Source organism: Delphinus delphis, chromosome 5, assembly GCF_949987515.2.
Source record: "Delphinus delphis chromosome 5, mDelDel1.2, whole genome shotgun sequence".
Taxonomy (NCBI): Eukaryota; Metazoa; Chordata; class Mammalia; order Artiodactyla; family Delphinidae; genus Delphinus; species Delphinus delphis.
Window position 1 is genome coordinate 111,311,873 of NC_082687.1, and position 16,992 is coordinate 111,328,864.

General features: G+C 37.2%; 1 protein-coding gene across 1 annotated transcript in view; it reads left to right on the top strand.

The window, feature by feature from the left end:
• Positions 1 to 15,683, top strand: part of FAM241A (family with sequence similarity 241 member A) — a 37,401-nt gene extending 21,718 nt beyond the window's left edge. Inside the window, exon 2 of the mRNA XM_060012905.1 lies at positions 13,471 to 15,683. Coding sequence (XP_059868888.1) covers positions 13,471 to 13,716 — 246 coding nt within the window. The 3' untranslated portion in view covers positions 13,717 to 15,683. The remainder of the gene's footprint in view (positions 1 to 13,470) is intronic.
• The last annotated feature ends 1,309 nt before the right edge of the window (positions 15,684 to 16,992 follow it).

Here is a 16,992-nt window from a genome sequence, read left to right on the forward strand (position 1 = left end):
GGATCAGTATATAGTGTTGCAAAAATATATCTAAAATGTCCAGTTACTGACGAAAAAAATGATGAAACGTGGAAAGAAACAGGAAAGTATGATCCATAAGTAGGAAAAAAATCAGACAATAGAAAATGTCTTTGATGGGGCCCAGTGATATACTTAGCAGACAAAGACTTCAAAAGAGCTCTTATAAATATATTCAAAAAACTAAAGGAAACATGCTTAAAGAGTTAAAGTATGATGACAGTGTCTCATCAAATAGAGAATATTAATTAAGAGAAATTGTTTTTCTTTTGAATTAAGTGGAAATTCTGGAGTTGAAAGTACAGTAACCCAAATGAAAATTGAGTGGGCAGAAGATAAAAATCAGTGAACTTGTAGGTAGAGCAATATAAACTATGCAATCTGAAGAACAGAGAGAAAAAAGAATGGAAAAAAATGAACAGAGCCTCAGAGAACTGTAGGACATGATTAAACACATCAGCACACAAATAATGGGACTATGAGGAGAGGAGAGAAAGGGACAGAAGAAATATTCTAAGATATATATGGCTGAAAATGTTTCAAACTTAATGAAAAGCATTAAGCTACACATACAAGAAATTTGATGAAATTCAAGGAGGATAAACAGAGTGATCCACATCTAGACACATTATGGTCAAAATGTTGAATAAGAAAGAGAAAATCTTGAAAGCAGCAAAGGAAAAACAAATCACATAAAAGGAAACCCCAGTAAGATCAATAGTTGATTTCTCATCAGAGACTTGGAGGACAGAGGCAATTGGACAACACATTCAAAGCGCTGAAAGTAAAAACCTGTCCACAGTCTTATATCCAGCAAAATTACTTTTCAAAAATAAAGGTAGCGGCTTCCCTGGTGGCGCAGTGGTTGAGAGTCCGCCTGCCGATGCAGGGGACACGGGTTCGTGCCCTAGTCCGGGAGGATCCCACATGCCGCGGAGCGGCTAGGCCCGTGGGCCATGGCTGCTGAGCCTGCGCGTCCGGAGCCTGTGCTCCACGACGGGAGAGGCCACAACAGTGAGAGGCCCACGTACCGCAAAAATAATAATAATAATAATAAACGTAAAACACATTCCCAGATAAAAACAGAATTTTTTGCCAGCACACCTGTCTTACAAGAATGATCAAAGGAAATTATAAGGATGAAAGCATCTGATATCAGACACTACTTTGAATCCACACAAAAAAACAAAAAGCACTGGTAAAGGCAATAATGTAGATAATTACAAAGGATAGTATAATCGCACCATCTTCTCTTGACTGATTTAAAAGCAGTTGCATAAAACAATATGTATATATAATTATATTGTTGGGCCTATAACATACTGAAATATAATATATTTGACAATATCAGCACAAAATACAAAGGTGGAAACAAAGTTGTATTGGAGTAAGGAAATGACACCAAATAGTGACTCACATCCACAGGAAGGAATAAAAAGAACCAGAAAGGAAGGTGTTGAGAAGACAGATTGTATACCAGACAACAAACAAGAAAGATTAGAAAACTATAAATGCCTGAGATATTTAGGATTTAAACTCAACAGAACCCACTGATAATTTGGATAATAGGAAATTAGGGAAAAGAAGGTTTTGCAGATCATTCCTGAGTTTCTTACTTGCAGAAATTAAGGATGGATTTTATTCCTGAGAATCTGTTCACTGAATGAAGACCAGTTTTGAGGAGGAAAATCATGGGTTTGGCCTTGGATGTGTCGAATATTGAAGTATATTCAAGATATCCAAGTGTAAATGTCGAGAAGGAAGTTGAATATATGGGTCTAGAGTGCAGAAGAAAGGTCTGAGCTGGCTATAATACTTAAATAACTGATTTACTGGTGGTAATTGAAACTGTAAAGTTTAGATGAGCTTATTTGGGAAGAGAATAAGGAAAGAAAAGAGATAAGGGCTGGGGACTTCCCTGGTGGCACAGTGGTTAGGAATCCACCTGCCAATGCAGGGGACACGGGTTCGAGCCTTGGTCTGGGAAGATCCCACATGCCGCAGAGCAAATAAGCCTGTGCACCACAACAACTGCTCCTGCGCTCTAGAGCCCGCGAGCCACAACTACTGAAGCCCGTGCTCCTAAAGCCCGTGCTCCTAGAGCCCGTGCTCCGCAGCAAGAGAAGCCACCGCAATGAGAAGCCCGTGCACCGCCAGGAAGAGTAGCCCCCGCTCGATGCAACTAGAGAAAGCCCGCTCACAGCAACGAAGACCCAATGCAGCCAAAAAGCAATAAGTAAATAAACAAATAAATTTATTAAAAAAAAAGAGAGAGAGAGATAAGGCCTTAAGACCAGAGGTTGAGGATCAATATTTAATAGCTAGGTTGAGGATGGTGAACCCACAAAGCAGACTGAGAAAGGCATAGCCAGAGGGATGAAAATAGAACAAGTAGAACCAGGAGAATGTAATACCATATAATTCAAAAGAAAAGAAAAAAATGGTTATTAATTCTGCTTAGGGTTTGAATAAAATTAGAACTGAAAAACTCTAATTTTTTTTTTCTTTTTTTTTTTGGCCCCGCTGCGTGGCTTGTGGGATCCTAGTTCCCCGACCAGGGATTGAACGTGGGCCCTTAGCAGTGAGAGCGTGGAGTCCTAACCACTGCACCGCCAGGGAGTGCCCCTCCCCCCTGCCACCAAAAGAAACCCTCTAATTTACTGATACGGCAGTTTACTGGTAACCTTTTCAAGAACTGTTTTGGTGGTGTAATAGGAACAGAGGCCACATTGGAGTAAGTTGAGGTCTGACTGGAAGATTGTGGGGAGCAATTCTCCATGGATCTCTTGCATTGAGAACTTTTGTTTAGGACTGTTTTTCAAGGATGTTTGTTAAATGAACAGACTTGGAAGATCAGAATATTGTCTCCTTTTGGAGCAGAGGGCAGATTGTCTGCTACCCAGTGTAATAAAAATGATGTCTCCCTCTGGGACAAACATCAGGCAGATTTGCTTATAGCCCATTGTAAAAGATGAGAGTTCCCTAAGCTCAGAGTTCTTCAGCTGAGACATAAGCCCACTGCATGCAGCATCTACCTGTGCCACTCTGTCACCCTGTGGGACTTAGGAGGTAAAGGGGACCAACATCAACATGAAACTCAGGCTGCTTCCTGTGGCATGAGGAATAAAGTCCTTTGTCTCTGACCGAGGAGGCTTGTGTCTCCTGCCAGTATCCATGAAACCAAGACAGGCTGACTTGTTAACTTGCAAGTAGGATAAAACATCAGCCCCTTCACAGTTCCTGACAAAGATGAAAATATGGAAACAAGCAGAGTGAATTGTTTCAAACAGTTTGGTTATGAAGGAGAAGAAAAGGCAAGGCAGAGCTAGTGGCATTAAGGAGGAAAAATCTAAGCATGTGTAAACACTGATGAGAAGCAGCCAACTGAAAGGGGAAGGTTGAATATATATGAGACAGAGGGATAATGGAAAAGGTATAATATAAGGTAGGAAAGGATGCGAGCCTAAGCATAGGTAAGAGAAATTGGACATAGAAAGAGGAATACGTCCTTATTTCTTTATTTGTAACAAAAGAGAATGAAGAGAAGTTGGATGTAAACTTCGGTAGTTGATACACTTAGTATCACAAAGTTAAGGAAACTCTTCTGACTGCTTCTCTTTTTCCTGAGAAATAGGAGGTCAGGTAATTTGCTGGAGGAGAGGGATAAAGAGAGGAGTAGGAGGCAGTTCAAGATTTTTAAAAGAAGAGATTTGAAACAGCCCTGTGTAGAGAGCAAAAAAAAAAACCCCAAAACAAAAAGAGTAGAGCAGAGAAATGAAGTAGGAATGTACTTGAAGATCTGTTTGGGGTTGTCATAAACTCTTGGCACCCTATGGTGTGACTTTCTCTAGCACCACAGGTACTCAGGTGCAGACATAGAAAATAGTTGTTACTCTAAGATTAGGGTTTCCCCTATTAGACAAAGGAGTTTTATTAAAGTTTTTTAAACTTTGCATCATAGAAATCAAGCTGAATGTGAAAAGTGAAGAAGAGGGCTAGTGGATTGAGAGAAGTTAGAGATGGGACTACAATCCCAGGGAAGTTGAAAAACAGTGGGAGTACAGGTATTCCCTGCTTTCGAAAATTTGCTTTCTGCCACTTCACTTTTATGAAAGACCTACATTAGTTTGTACCTGTTTTCGATAAGCAAAAGAAATCCAAAGAGGATTTTTGCTTTTAAGAAAAAAAGGTGTAAAGCAAAAATAGCATTCAGCATTTGTTTTGTAGCAAGTTAGAGAGGCAGCACACATCCCAAGTAGCTAGAGTGACAACATCAAGCTCCTTCCCCAGTAACTACACTCAGCATCTCAGCATCAGGCCACCATAGTTTTGAACTGTGTCTGTGAGCATCTGTGCTTTTTCTCATTTTGTTTTGTGTATCCATTAGCAAGACGTGCCCTAAGATAATTGCTTCTTTGCTTTACACCATTTCGGTTTACGAAAGCTTTTATAGGAACACTTTACTTTTGGATAGCAGGGGAAACCTACAGTTGAGTGAACAAGTTGAAAGGAGAAGAGGTTGCAGCAAGAAGATTTAGGAGTTGTTCATTCATTCATTTGTTTCTTCATTCATTTAATAAACCTCAGTTCACAGACTACTATGTGCTATCCAAAAATACTTTTGCTCAGTATGCACATCTTGAAATGTATACCAAAATAAATTTACCTTCCCAGTTATGATTTCCATGGGCTTGGGTTACTGAGGCTGGCTCTGCTTGATAGCTAGGGAAGGTTAACCTAAAGTGGCAAGGAGAAATCAGCATCTTAGTCTTTACTCTGTATTCGTGTTATCTGAATACAATAACCATTTATCCATGTATTCTTACGTAGTTTTTAAACACTTTTAGAAAGTTATATCTAAAAATTTCTACTTGCATAACCCCCATTATTATTTTTAATATTATTAATACATTCTTCATGTTAATTATTGCTAGTAGCAATAAGACCAAATTAATGAGGAAGTTCTTGAGCACTATAGTTAAAAACACAGGCTTCGAAATTAACTAGTAATACTTATTATAATAAATAATAATTAGATGGCATAATGAATGTAAAGTGCTTAACACAATATCTAGCAGTAGAAAACATTCAGTTAATGGTAGTTATTACTACTTTTTTTTTTTTTTTTTGGCTGCATGGCATGTGGGAACTTAGTTCCCCAACCAGGGATCGAACCCATGCCCTCTGCACTGGGAGCATGGAGTCATAACCACTGGACCACCAGGGAAGTCCCAAACCCTACTTCTGCCTCCAAGTTTCAGGCCCTTTTTTTTGCCTGCACTGTGCAGCATGTGGGACCTTAGTTCCCTGACCAGGGATTGAACCCGCATGCCCTGCATTGGAAGTGTAGAGTCTTAACCACTGGCCCGCCAGGGAAGTCCCTAATGGTAGCTATTACTACTTTTTATCATCATAATCATCATCATCTATAGTCCGAACTCTTAGTTCCAAGCAACAAAAATTCAACTTTTACTAGGTTGAATAGGAATTTACTGGCTCATGTTATTAAAAAATAGGAATTTACTGGCTCATGTTATTAAAAAAAAACAACAACAACAACAAAAAAAAAAAAACAGGTAGATGCCCTAACTGGATTCAAGTATTCAAACAACATCAACTATGTAATTTCTTGGCTTTACTTTATATTAGCTTCATTCATAGCCAGCTTTCTCCTCATTGTAATAGTGGGTTGGCCAAAAAGTTTGGTTAATGAGTATGTTGTTCAATAAAGTTCTTGGTAAAAATGAAAAATGTGTCTTTTATTTTTACTTAAAACCAAATGAACTTTTTGGCCAACCCAATAAGATGCCCTCCATTTTGCCAGCTAACCAATATCAGTGGGGGGAAAAATGTCACTTTTTCAATAGTTGCAGCAAAAGTCTCAGGTAGAGCTTTCATTGGCCTGTCTTGGGTCACATGCTCATTCCTTAACTAATCATATGCCCAAGGAAATGAAATGTTCTGATTGTTCAGGCCTGGAACTGGGGAATGGGCACACATTCAACCAAAACACATGAACCAAGAGTGGGTTGGGGAGGGTTTTCCCAAAGTTAAATCAAGGTGATACCTGCAGAAGAAAGTAGCATAAAAATCAGACAGGCAAAAACAGCAGACTTCCAATACTGCACTCGGGAAAACAGCTGAAAGTGAATCTTAAATTGTCACCCACTCAGTGAAAGCCTGTTTATAGAATGTAGCTTGTACTCTTCTTAAAGTAAATAAGAGGCTCTGCCATACTAATGTGCACAGATTGTCCCACAGGTAAGGATGTGCCGTAGAAAACATCCCACCTCAACTTCTATATAATGAAAGTGTCATAACACTTGAAGAAAAATACAACTGAATTTAATTATCACAAGAAAGGTGATCATAAGGTATTAATTGTCTCAGGCAGCATGTTACAATAGAAAGAGAATAGAAGTTAAAATCACAAGACATAAATTCTACCAAAACTGTAGTAATAATATTAGTTACCATATACTGAATGACTGTTGTATCTATTCTAAAAGCTTTTTATCTGCTTCCTCATTTTATTATCACAACCCTATGAGGTAGATATTAATATGCTCCTTTCATACCTGGGGAAACTGAGGGTCAGCGGTTAAGTAATTTGCCTTGTATAAGTGACAGAGAAAGATTTGAATCTGTCCACCTTGCTTCCAAAGCCTTTGTTTTTTGTTAATAAGCTGTGTGACTTAACCTCTTATTTCTTGTTTCTGAAGTAAGAGGCTTTGTTTAAATTATCTTTAAGGACCCTTTGCTCTTAATAATCCTATGATTATTTAAGGGTTCACCTTTAATTTCTTTTTTTAAAAATAAATTTATTTATTTATTTTTGGCTGCGTTGAGTCTTCGTTGCTGCACACGGGCTTTCTCTAGTTGCAGCGAGCAGGGGCTACTCTTCATTTCGGTGTACCAGCTTCTCATTGCGGTGGCTTCTCTTGTTGCAGAGCACAGGCTCTAGGCACGCAGGCTTCAGTGGTTGTGGCACGAGGGCTCAGTAGTTGTGGCTCGCAGGCCCTAGAGCGCAGGCTCAGTAGTTGTGGCACATGGGCTTAGTTGCTGTGTGGCCTGTGGGATCTTCCCGGACTAGGGATGGAACCCGTGTCCCCTGCCTTGGCAGGCGGATTCTTAACAACTGCACCACCAGGGAAGTCCCCACCTTTAATTTCTCATCACTAATTTTGCATATTTTTAAAGAAGGATTTTCAATCAATTATAACACCCCTATGTCATTAATTATGGACAAAAATAATATCACTATTTTGCTGAGAACACTTTTTAATGTGTATGTCATAGTCAGTACTATCATATGATCATGAAGGAAACTGTACATTTGACAAATATTCTTCCATTGGGACCTCACATACAAAGAATAAAATTTGGCAAAGACACAAAGTGACTAATGTTAGAACAGGGGGGAAATGCCATCTGCACTTTGCATTGGTTTATTTTATGTGTGAAGTGTTTGTGTGTGTGTGTTTGGTTGGTTGGTTGGATTTTTGCCTAATTGCAACTCGGCCAAGCCTATCTCCTCATTCTTGCTTGGAGTCTTTTTTTTTTTTTTCTCACATTTGAATCTGAATTCTAATCAATACTGAAAAGGCTATGAAAAATTTGCTAAACTGCTGCAAATAGCTTTACCTTGTTTAAATTTTTATATAAGATGAAAATTAAAGTTTGAGCAAGTTTTGTGCTTGATAAACTCACCTTCAAGTGTAAACTGAAAAAAGATGTAATGCAAAAAAGATACTGATGTTGATTTCACTATGTTAAGTGTACTCTTTCTATGAAAAATGAAAATGTGCTTACATAGCTTGTCTTTTTTCAGAGATCAATATTTCTCTCTGCAGCATTAGACAGCTGCTAGCTATTAATAATATAATAATAACTGGAGGGAGTATAACATAGGGATTAATGGTGTTGTCTCTGGAGTAAGAATGTCTGAGTTCATATCATAGCTCCTTCAGTTACTAAGTATAAGTCAATGGCCAGACATTTAACTCTGCTGCAAGTTAGTTGCCTTATCTGCAGATGGTGAAAATAACAGTGCCTCCCTCACAGCCTGTTGGAAAGACTAAACAAGAGAATACATGCACAACACAGTCCCTGCCATATAGTAAGCACTGAGTGTTAGCTTTTCTACTATACCGTTAACAATAGTACCACCACTACTATTACTCTGAAAATTACACACATCTGAGAGTGAGCCAAGGACTCAAGAACTCATCCGTTCATATTAGCCTCTGCTCTTAAAATGCAGTGGTTTAGGAATTGAACTGAGCATGTGAATTTTAGCTAACAGCTCCCATACCTTATAATCTAAATCTAGAACTTATTTACAAATATTTGAACAAATTCACAACTGTACTCATGGGGAAAATAAAATAATTTATGTTACATGTAAAGTTTGTTTTTATTTTTTGAGTTGTTTTTTACCTGATATGTTATTATAGAATATTTCTATTGTTTATTCAACTAATATTTATTATGAGCCTACAATGGGCCAGGCACAATGCACTATACTAAGTACTCATGTTAGTACTATATGATATGGTTTTTGCCTTGAATGACGTGACCTTTCCTAACAAAGATAGTAAGAATAGATATAAAAAGAAATAATTTTAAAATTAAATATTGTGGTGCACAGAATAACGGTTTCTCCCCACCCCCCCCAAAGATGTCCACATCTTAATCCTTAGTACCTATGAATATGATACCTTACATGGCAAAAGAGATTTTTGTAGATGTGATCAAATTTAAGGACTTTGAGATGGGGAAATGATCCTGGATTATCTAACTGGACTAGACCTAATCACATGAGTTCTTAAAAACAGAGAACCTTCCCCTGCTGTGGTCAGAGGGAAAAGTTAACTACAGAAGGATGGTCTGAGAGCTGCAACATTGCTGGCTTTGAAGACAGAGGAAGGGGACGAGGAGCCAAGCAATATGGACCTCCTCTAGCAGCTAGAAAAGGTAGAGAAATAGATCCTCTCCTAGAGCCTTCAGAAAGAAACACAATCCTGATGACATAACTTCTAACCTGCAGAACTATAAAGTGATACATTTGTGTTGTTTTAAGCCACTAAATTTGTAGTAATTTTGTATGGCACCAATAGAAAATTAATACAAATACAGTAAATTCTCTCTACCTAAGCTCTGTATGTGGAGAAATAGAATAAGGATCACTTTCCAAAGTTGTATCAGAAGAGCTAGGAAGAATTTTCCCAGAAAACCCACAAAAGTCATCATTCCAAAGTAGATCACATGGCCTTTCCAAAAGCCAGCTTCTAGTGAAGGGAAGGGGATTACTCTTAGACCCATCACCTCTGAAGCTGTAGATGGGATTTTCCTCACATAAAGAATGCAGACTGGATTAAGGTTCAAATAGGAAAGAGGAAAGAGTGAATGGATGCTTATTAATATCCACAACCAAAAAGGACTGCTAATTCCATAAAAATTGATACATTGTTTTGAGATTACTATAATAAATAATACTTTGGAAAAATGAGACCATCTTTTGTTTGGCAAAAAGTGGAGCAGGTAGAAAACCTATCAAGATATTGCTTTAATGCTTGCCAGACACATGATAAATTCTCTCCATCTATTCAACAAATATTTACTGATACAGAAAATACTGTAATGAGATTAACTGTAATGCCAGTGATTTAAGAATGCTGCCTATTTTCTTTTCCATGTTTTTAAGTGTCTTTCCTCTAGGATTATTCAAACCCCCATCCAGTTCATTGCTGGATATCTTTGATGTTTCCACAGAACTTCATTTGTGAACATATGCCGCTTTTAGGCATTCTTCTAGTGACTTTACTTTTTTCCTCTCCTTTAGATTGCCCAGATTAAGAAGTGCTTCAGTAAAGTGGCAAATTTTTAGTAATTATTTAATCTGGTTGATAGGTATTTAGGGGTTCATTGTACTATTTTCTCTAATTCTGTGTGTTTGAAATTTTTCATATTAAAAAAAGAAGCAGCAGGCTGCCACAGCACGCCTAGGCCAGTCCTTATTAGGCCTTCTACTTCCCTTCTCAGTCCCCCCAGCTGCTCCCAGGATCTGAGATGATATGATTAACTGCTGCCTCCCCACCTGGCCTCTAGGAGTTAACTAAGCATTGCAACACCTGCCTCTTCCCCTGAAAAACCCACAAGCAGTTTGTAAAAGAATTCAAAGAAATCTTCAGAAAGAACCATTTCAGATTAGGGTACTTGCTTTGTACTAAAACCACAAAAATACTGAAAAAGTCTTAAAAAGCTTCAGTAACAACAGAAAACCCCAAAGTACAATAAGTGCATAGATTAAAAGAAATTAGAGGTGGTAAAAAAGAAAAAAAAACTTTAATTAAAAAAAAGAGGCCAAAAATGATACCAGCAATGCTAGACACTGGAGTAGAAGAGAGAGTTGAGGGACCAGAAGAATTACAAACTAAATCAAGAACTGTTCAAGTTCTGTCCTAAAGAAAAGAAAGCCTTAATCTCAGGAAAGAACAAGATTTTTGTTTTTCTTTTTTAATATAGTATATTATCATGGAACACATAGAAAAGTATGAGAAGCTGAGAAACATAAAATTGATTATAGCACATCAGTGAAGGAAAAGATAACTTAGAAGTTAAAATACAAAAAATAAGGAAAGGTTAACAAATTATAATTCAAGAGGGTATTATCAGTATCAAAAGGGGTTCATATAAATCCCATTTTATGGATTAGAAAACTGAAGCTCAGGAAAATGAAGTAACTTGGTCAAGGTCATTCACTTGAAGTGTTGGGAGACTAAATCTGAACTCTCCAGATATCTCTACAACATTTGGTTTTTCTCTTTTTTTGGTGGAAATGGAAATCCGAAAGTGATTTATTAAATTATATGTACTTGTTAACTCAAAAATAATTCTGGCTTAAACTTATAATATAGACTTAACAGTGATGCCCCTTTGAGTCTCATTTTTCCACAACACCAATGACACTGTGTGCTACACAAATTACTGTTATATGGGAAAACACCACCTTAAAATCATATTGAAAATCATTTTTTCTGACTATGGCGAATAAAGTTAGATTTTTTCACTCTCTTTCCTTAAACTGTATATGTAGAACAGAAAATAAGGCATTTTTTTAAACGAAAAAATATTTTTAGTTATTTACGTACTGATTACTGAAATGGTTAAGCTTTGGTTTCTACTAAAGGAATCTAAGTTTGATTCATGTGTTTGAAGAGTGCCTCAAGTTAAGATAATTAACTATGTTTGGCATAGACAGCAAAATTAATGGCATTTAATACTTACCTGTTATTATGTGAAACCCTATACCTGAAGTCTTCTTTTTACACATGAGTAATTTTCTACCTTGCACCTACTATGAGCAAGTATATGTTCAATAAATAATTACTGATTTGAATCATCACTCCTAAAAGAAATTAGGTTTAATAAATTATAATTACAACTATGTCATCTACATGACAGTTTTTCTTTTGTGACTGCATTAGGGGCTAGTGAAGAGAGGGAAACTATACCAATTATTTTAACAAAGATAATCTAATATAAAGAATTGTTGGAAACAACCTAAGTGTCCATCATCGGATGAATGGATAAAGAAGATGTGGCACATATGTACAACGGAATATTACTCAGCCATAAAAAGAAACGAAATTGAGCTATTTGTAATGAGGTGGATGGACGTAGAGTCTGTCATACAGAGTGAAGTAAGTCAGAAAGAGAAAGACAAATGCCGTATGCTAACACATATATACGGAATTTAAGAGAAAAAAATGTCATGAAGAACCTAGGGGTAAGACAGGAATAAAGACACAGACCTACTAGAGAATGGACTTGAGGATATGGGGAGGGGGAAGGGTAAGCTGTGACAAAGCGAGAGAGTGGAATGGACATACATACAGTACCAAACGTAAAATAGATAGCTAGTGGGAAGCAGCCGCATAGCACAGGGAGATCAGCTCAGTGCTTTGTGACCGCCTAGAGGGGTGGGATAGGGAGGGTGGGAGGGAGGGAGACGCAAGAGGGAAGAGATATGGGAACATATGTATAACTGATTCACTTTGTTATAAAGCAGAAACTAACACACCATTGTAAACCAATTATACTCCAATAAAAATGTAAAAAAGAATTGTTAAGTAGGCATTGAAGAATAGAAAAGGCAAAAACATTAAGGCAGTGATATTCAAAAGATGGTAAAAAGACAGCATCATAAGCATCCCCTGGAACTTGCTAGAAGTACAAATTCTCAGACTCCAAACCCCACTCATGGCTTACTAAATCAGAAACCCTGGCAGTGGGCCAGCAGTCCATGCTTTAAAAGCCCTCCAAGGGATCGTAACTTATACTAAATTTTAAAAACCACTGCACTAAAGTAGGCTAGAGGGCCACAGACAGTAACAGCAGGAAGCAGCAACCACTCCTTCATCCCATGCAGCTGAAACTCAGACCTCCAAGAACTGATCACTGCTCACCTGGTGCTGGTGTTTCTGAGCTCAAAGGAGAGACACCATAGGCCTTGGGAACCAGATATCTGAGGAAAAGGAACCCACAAGTTTGATCTGGTGTCTCAAGAAGGCACATTGAGATTGGTTCTGCAAGTGTTGGGAAGCCACTAAATTGAGATCAGTGGCTGCTACCGGAAGGACCTACTACTGCCAGAGTGAACTATGACTAGAGACTGACAGGATCAAGAAACCCATGAGAGGCAAACAAGGAAAGAGCAAATCCCTTCCTCCTCCAGCTGTGCAGTGTCTCTCTAGTTCCTCTATTGGCAGAGCCTAACAGGGAGACAGATTGTTTCCAGAATTCCAAAGGGTGGGATTGAAGCTGAGAGATAGTAACTTAATTAACTGACATAAAGACCATAATTGTAGTAAGACTGAGAGGTAATAGAAATAGTACTTAATTTTTGGTATCTATAATTGGGTACAGATGGATATTTTCTAGGCGACTGATATCTAGGTAGATTTTTGGGCTTATATTACAAAATGATTCCTATTTGGAGACTATATGTTTCTCCTGATGAGATTAATAAGAAACATTTAGGACATCTATAGAATCTGGACAGGAAACTACGCAAGGACCTACACTGAAGTGTTCTTAGCTCCCCAGCTAAAACTGAAAGATCACAGCTGTAATAGCTGAGGATGGCTCAATAGTAGCAGCAAGCCCTGCTCCAGTCAGCTGAGGCTGGGTTCCTTAAAGTCTTAGTGTCAAAGGAATGGACTAAAAAAGAGGCTTATTTACCAGGACAGAGCAATCAGAGCCTGCCTCTGTTTTTGATGACAATCAAAAGGAACATCCCCAAGTGTTATTGAATAATTATCAGAAGTGTGCCCAGTACATACTTTGGAAGATAAAGAAGAACTGTGAGATAGTCATTATTCTTAAAGACCTTCACCTATTTCTCATTTTATGTTTATGTTTTGTTTTGTCTTGTTCTGTTTTTTTAAGGATATTGAAGAATCACAAAACCCCACTGGCGAGCCTGTTGGAGATGACTACAAAAAGATGGGAACACTTTTTGGTGAACTGAACAAAAACCTCATCAACATGGGCTTTACAAGGATGTATTTTGGAGACCAAATTGTAGAACCAGTAATAGTCATTTTCTTTTGGCTTATGCTGTGGTTCCTTGGCCTACCAGCCCTTGGACTAGTTGCTATTCTTTGCCTTGTCATTATTTATGTGCAACAGTAAAATATGGCCGAATGAACTACTGACATTTGGCAGCCATATATATAATTAGTGAAGTTATGTATTTCACCACATAAAGGCTGAAAATTTTGCCTTGTTTCAAATTGTGTGCTGTTTTGTAATTAAATTTATAAGTTGATGTTGTTATAAAATTAAACTCAACTCGATTATAACAGGGTTGAATATATATTTTGTAGCTTATTCATAACTCTTGTTTAACTACTGTGATCTGTGCCCACTTTTAAACACTCCTATTCCCATGCCAAATCTTGAATAACACCAAAAAGTGAGCAGGGAATGTTCCCCTGTTCACTCTTCTAAATGTTCTAAAACATTTTAGAAGAAAAAGGATGAAACAAGCAGCTAAAAATAAGTTGTAATTGGAGAACTGCTCCCCACCTACCCCCACCAAATAAACCCATATTATCTGGGAAATAATTTGAACTTCCATTGTCCCTGCTTAGCCCAAACCAATATAAATGATAACTTCTATATACTAACTTAATATTTTGATGAAAATCAGTAAAGCTAGCACATTTTCTAAAGATTGAAAAGAAATATATTTATTATTGCTGAGGAAACTTCCCAAGTTAAATGTAACTTTTTTAGAATGTAATATTTGGGCTTAGAATCACTTCAGTATGTCATTTGGAGTTTTAGACAGTTTTGGTGCTAATTACTTTTTGTGAATTTTTAAAGTCTCATAAGCCAGGTTCATAGTTGGCTGTACCCCATGGTAATGAATATTTTCTTGTATCTAACCAGTTGTGTATTTTTTTCCTAGAGAGGCATTTTCAGTGTATTTTTTTCAGAAATTTATATTTTTTAGTTCTTTTATAGCAATTATTCTAAGATTTTAAAAATCTATTTCCTATCTTGACATGGATATTTTTCCCCCCAAAACTGATTTGTATTATGGCTGAAATTATTTACTATTTCTTTAAAAAAAAAAATCATCTCATTTTCTTTGATATCTGTATTAGAAAGTACAGTATTACAGTATAAAACCAAATGCTTAAATTTGGAACTCAGCAGCCAATTGTATAATATTCCTCTAAGGCTAAAGCCAAGATAGTAATTGGCCAGGCATGTTATTAGTGTGTCTTAATTCAGCACTTTGGGGTTTTATATTGAAATAAGCATTTCTTTCAATATACTTAGAAAATGAAAATGGCTTACTGATATTTTGGATTTTGTTAGAGAATCTAAAATCTTTACACTTTCATCTGAAAGACTTTCTATGTAGACAAACGATAGGTAGTTAAGATAATTATCTAGACATTTAAGTTAAATAGAGGAAAAATGGAACAATGGAGCATTTTTATCTTTGGCAGGGCAATAACTAAAGTGTGTAATGTGTTTACTATTCTACTTTATAAAGTTTTTATCCAATCCTAGTTTTAAAATTTATTCTATAAGTTCTCAGTGTCTTCCATTCCGAAGCAGAAAAATGATGAAAATGTTCAATTTAGATTTCTAAAATTAGATCATCCTGAACCAACAATACCAGTCAGAGGGCACTAAAAAGTATTGTGCATTTGTATAAATACAGAACTTTTAAAGTTTGACTTAAAAAAAAGACTTTGTACCATATTATTGTGTTTTTATTGGATTTGTAATATTTTTATAGAATATTTTATAGAACCTGGCATAAGTGCGAGTTATTTGAAAAGATGTCTTTATTTGTGTCCAGTAGAATTGAGAGGTTTTTAATAGAAGTCATGAGATTTTGTATATCTGCATTCAATATTAAAAAGTGTATTCTTTTCTAATACTACTAAGAATTTTAATTTCCTTTTGGAATGTAAAAAGATATAGTATGCATAATAAAAGCTCTGGTTCCACCAGTGCCTAATATTGAAAATATTTTAAAAGTAAGTTTTAATTGTAATTATTTAGTATACGGTCAAATACTATGCATCTACACACTGCTGTTAATAGAATATATATTAAATTCTATAAAGAAATGAGATATTTTGCTGCTATTCTTTTGGCATATATTATTAGAGCAGTATACCATCAAATTATTTGCTTTTATAGGGAAAAAACAAACTTTGCTCATTTGATGGAAATAAAATATTTTCTCTTATGAAATATAATAGAATGCAAATTATACTGATATCTTGAAATGAGAAGAAACTGGTCATTTCTTTGCTTCATGATATAAGGCAGGGGTCCCCAACCCATGGGCCACAGACCGGTACAGTCGGGGGCCTGTTAGGAACAGCAGGAGGCGAGCAGCGGGCGAGCGAGCGAAGCTTCGTCTGCCGCGACGCACTACCGCCCGAACCATCGCTCACATTACCGCCTGAACCATTGCCACCCGCCTCACCCTGTCCATGGAAGAAAAGGCTTTCACAAAACCGGTCTCTGGCGCCAAAAAGGTTGGGGACCACTGGTATAAGGAATTTGTTCAAAAATGGTTCTCAGGGACTTCCCTGGTGGTCCAGTGGTTAAGACTCCGTGCTTCCACTGCAGGGGGCCCAGGTTCAATCCCACATGACGCGCAGTGAGGCCAAAAAAAAGTGAGGGGGAGGAGAAAAAATGACTCTCCATCATTTCAATCTCAGATACGAGCCAGTTTTAGAAACCAGTACTGCTATGAATAAAGAGATAAAAGTTACAAGGCTGCATTACTAGATTAGTGTATATATCACTCATACCACCAGCCCTCGATTCAAAGGGAAACGGTCAAGACCTACAAGTAAACTGACTATAGTTGAATAAATCAATTTTCATTAAGGGAAAAACTCAGTTTTGTAGAATTCAGTTGTCTCATATGTTAAGCTGTCATATACAAGGCATTCTTCCGTTCCTAGGCACCAGTCAGATCATTCTTGGTCCAGTAGTGTGCTGGAGCCAGCATTCACTGGCTTGCAAGAGCCAACTGCATACATTTTATCCCTACTCTGCCTTTAGTGACGTCAAGTTGGTGGCTTGTCATTGAGTATGGGGGCAGTATTTACACTATAAAAACTGGCAAACACAACAAATCAGGGCTCTTTTTTCCCAGCAAGCCAGTTGTTAAACATATGCCAGCACATCACTGATTAGCCACTCTAGAGGCCCCATTTCCATTTCTACTCCTACAAATATAAAGGAAGCATATTAAGGGAAATCCCCATGGACCCATCCAGAAACTGTATTTGAATCTTTTCCATGTGGGAACTATGGACCATGGGTGTCTTCTGACCACATATATCTCTGTTTAATCACATTTTGATCAGAGAAAATCTCTCCGGGCTATCACTAATCTGCAAATCCATTAAAGACTATCCA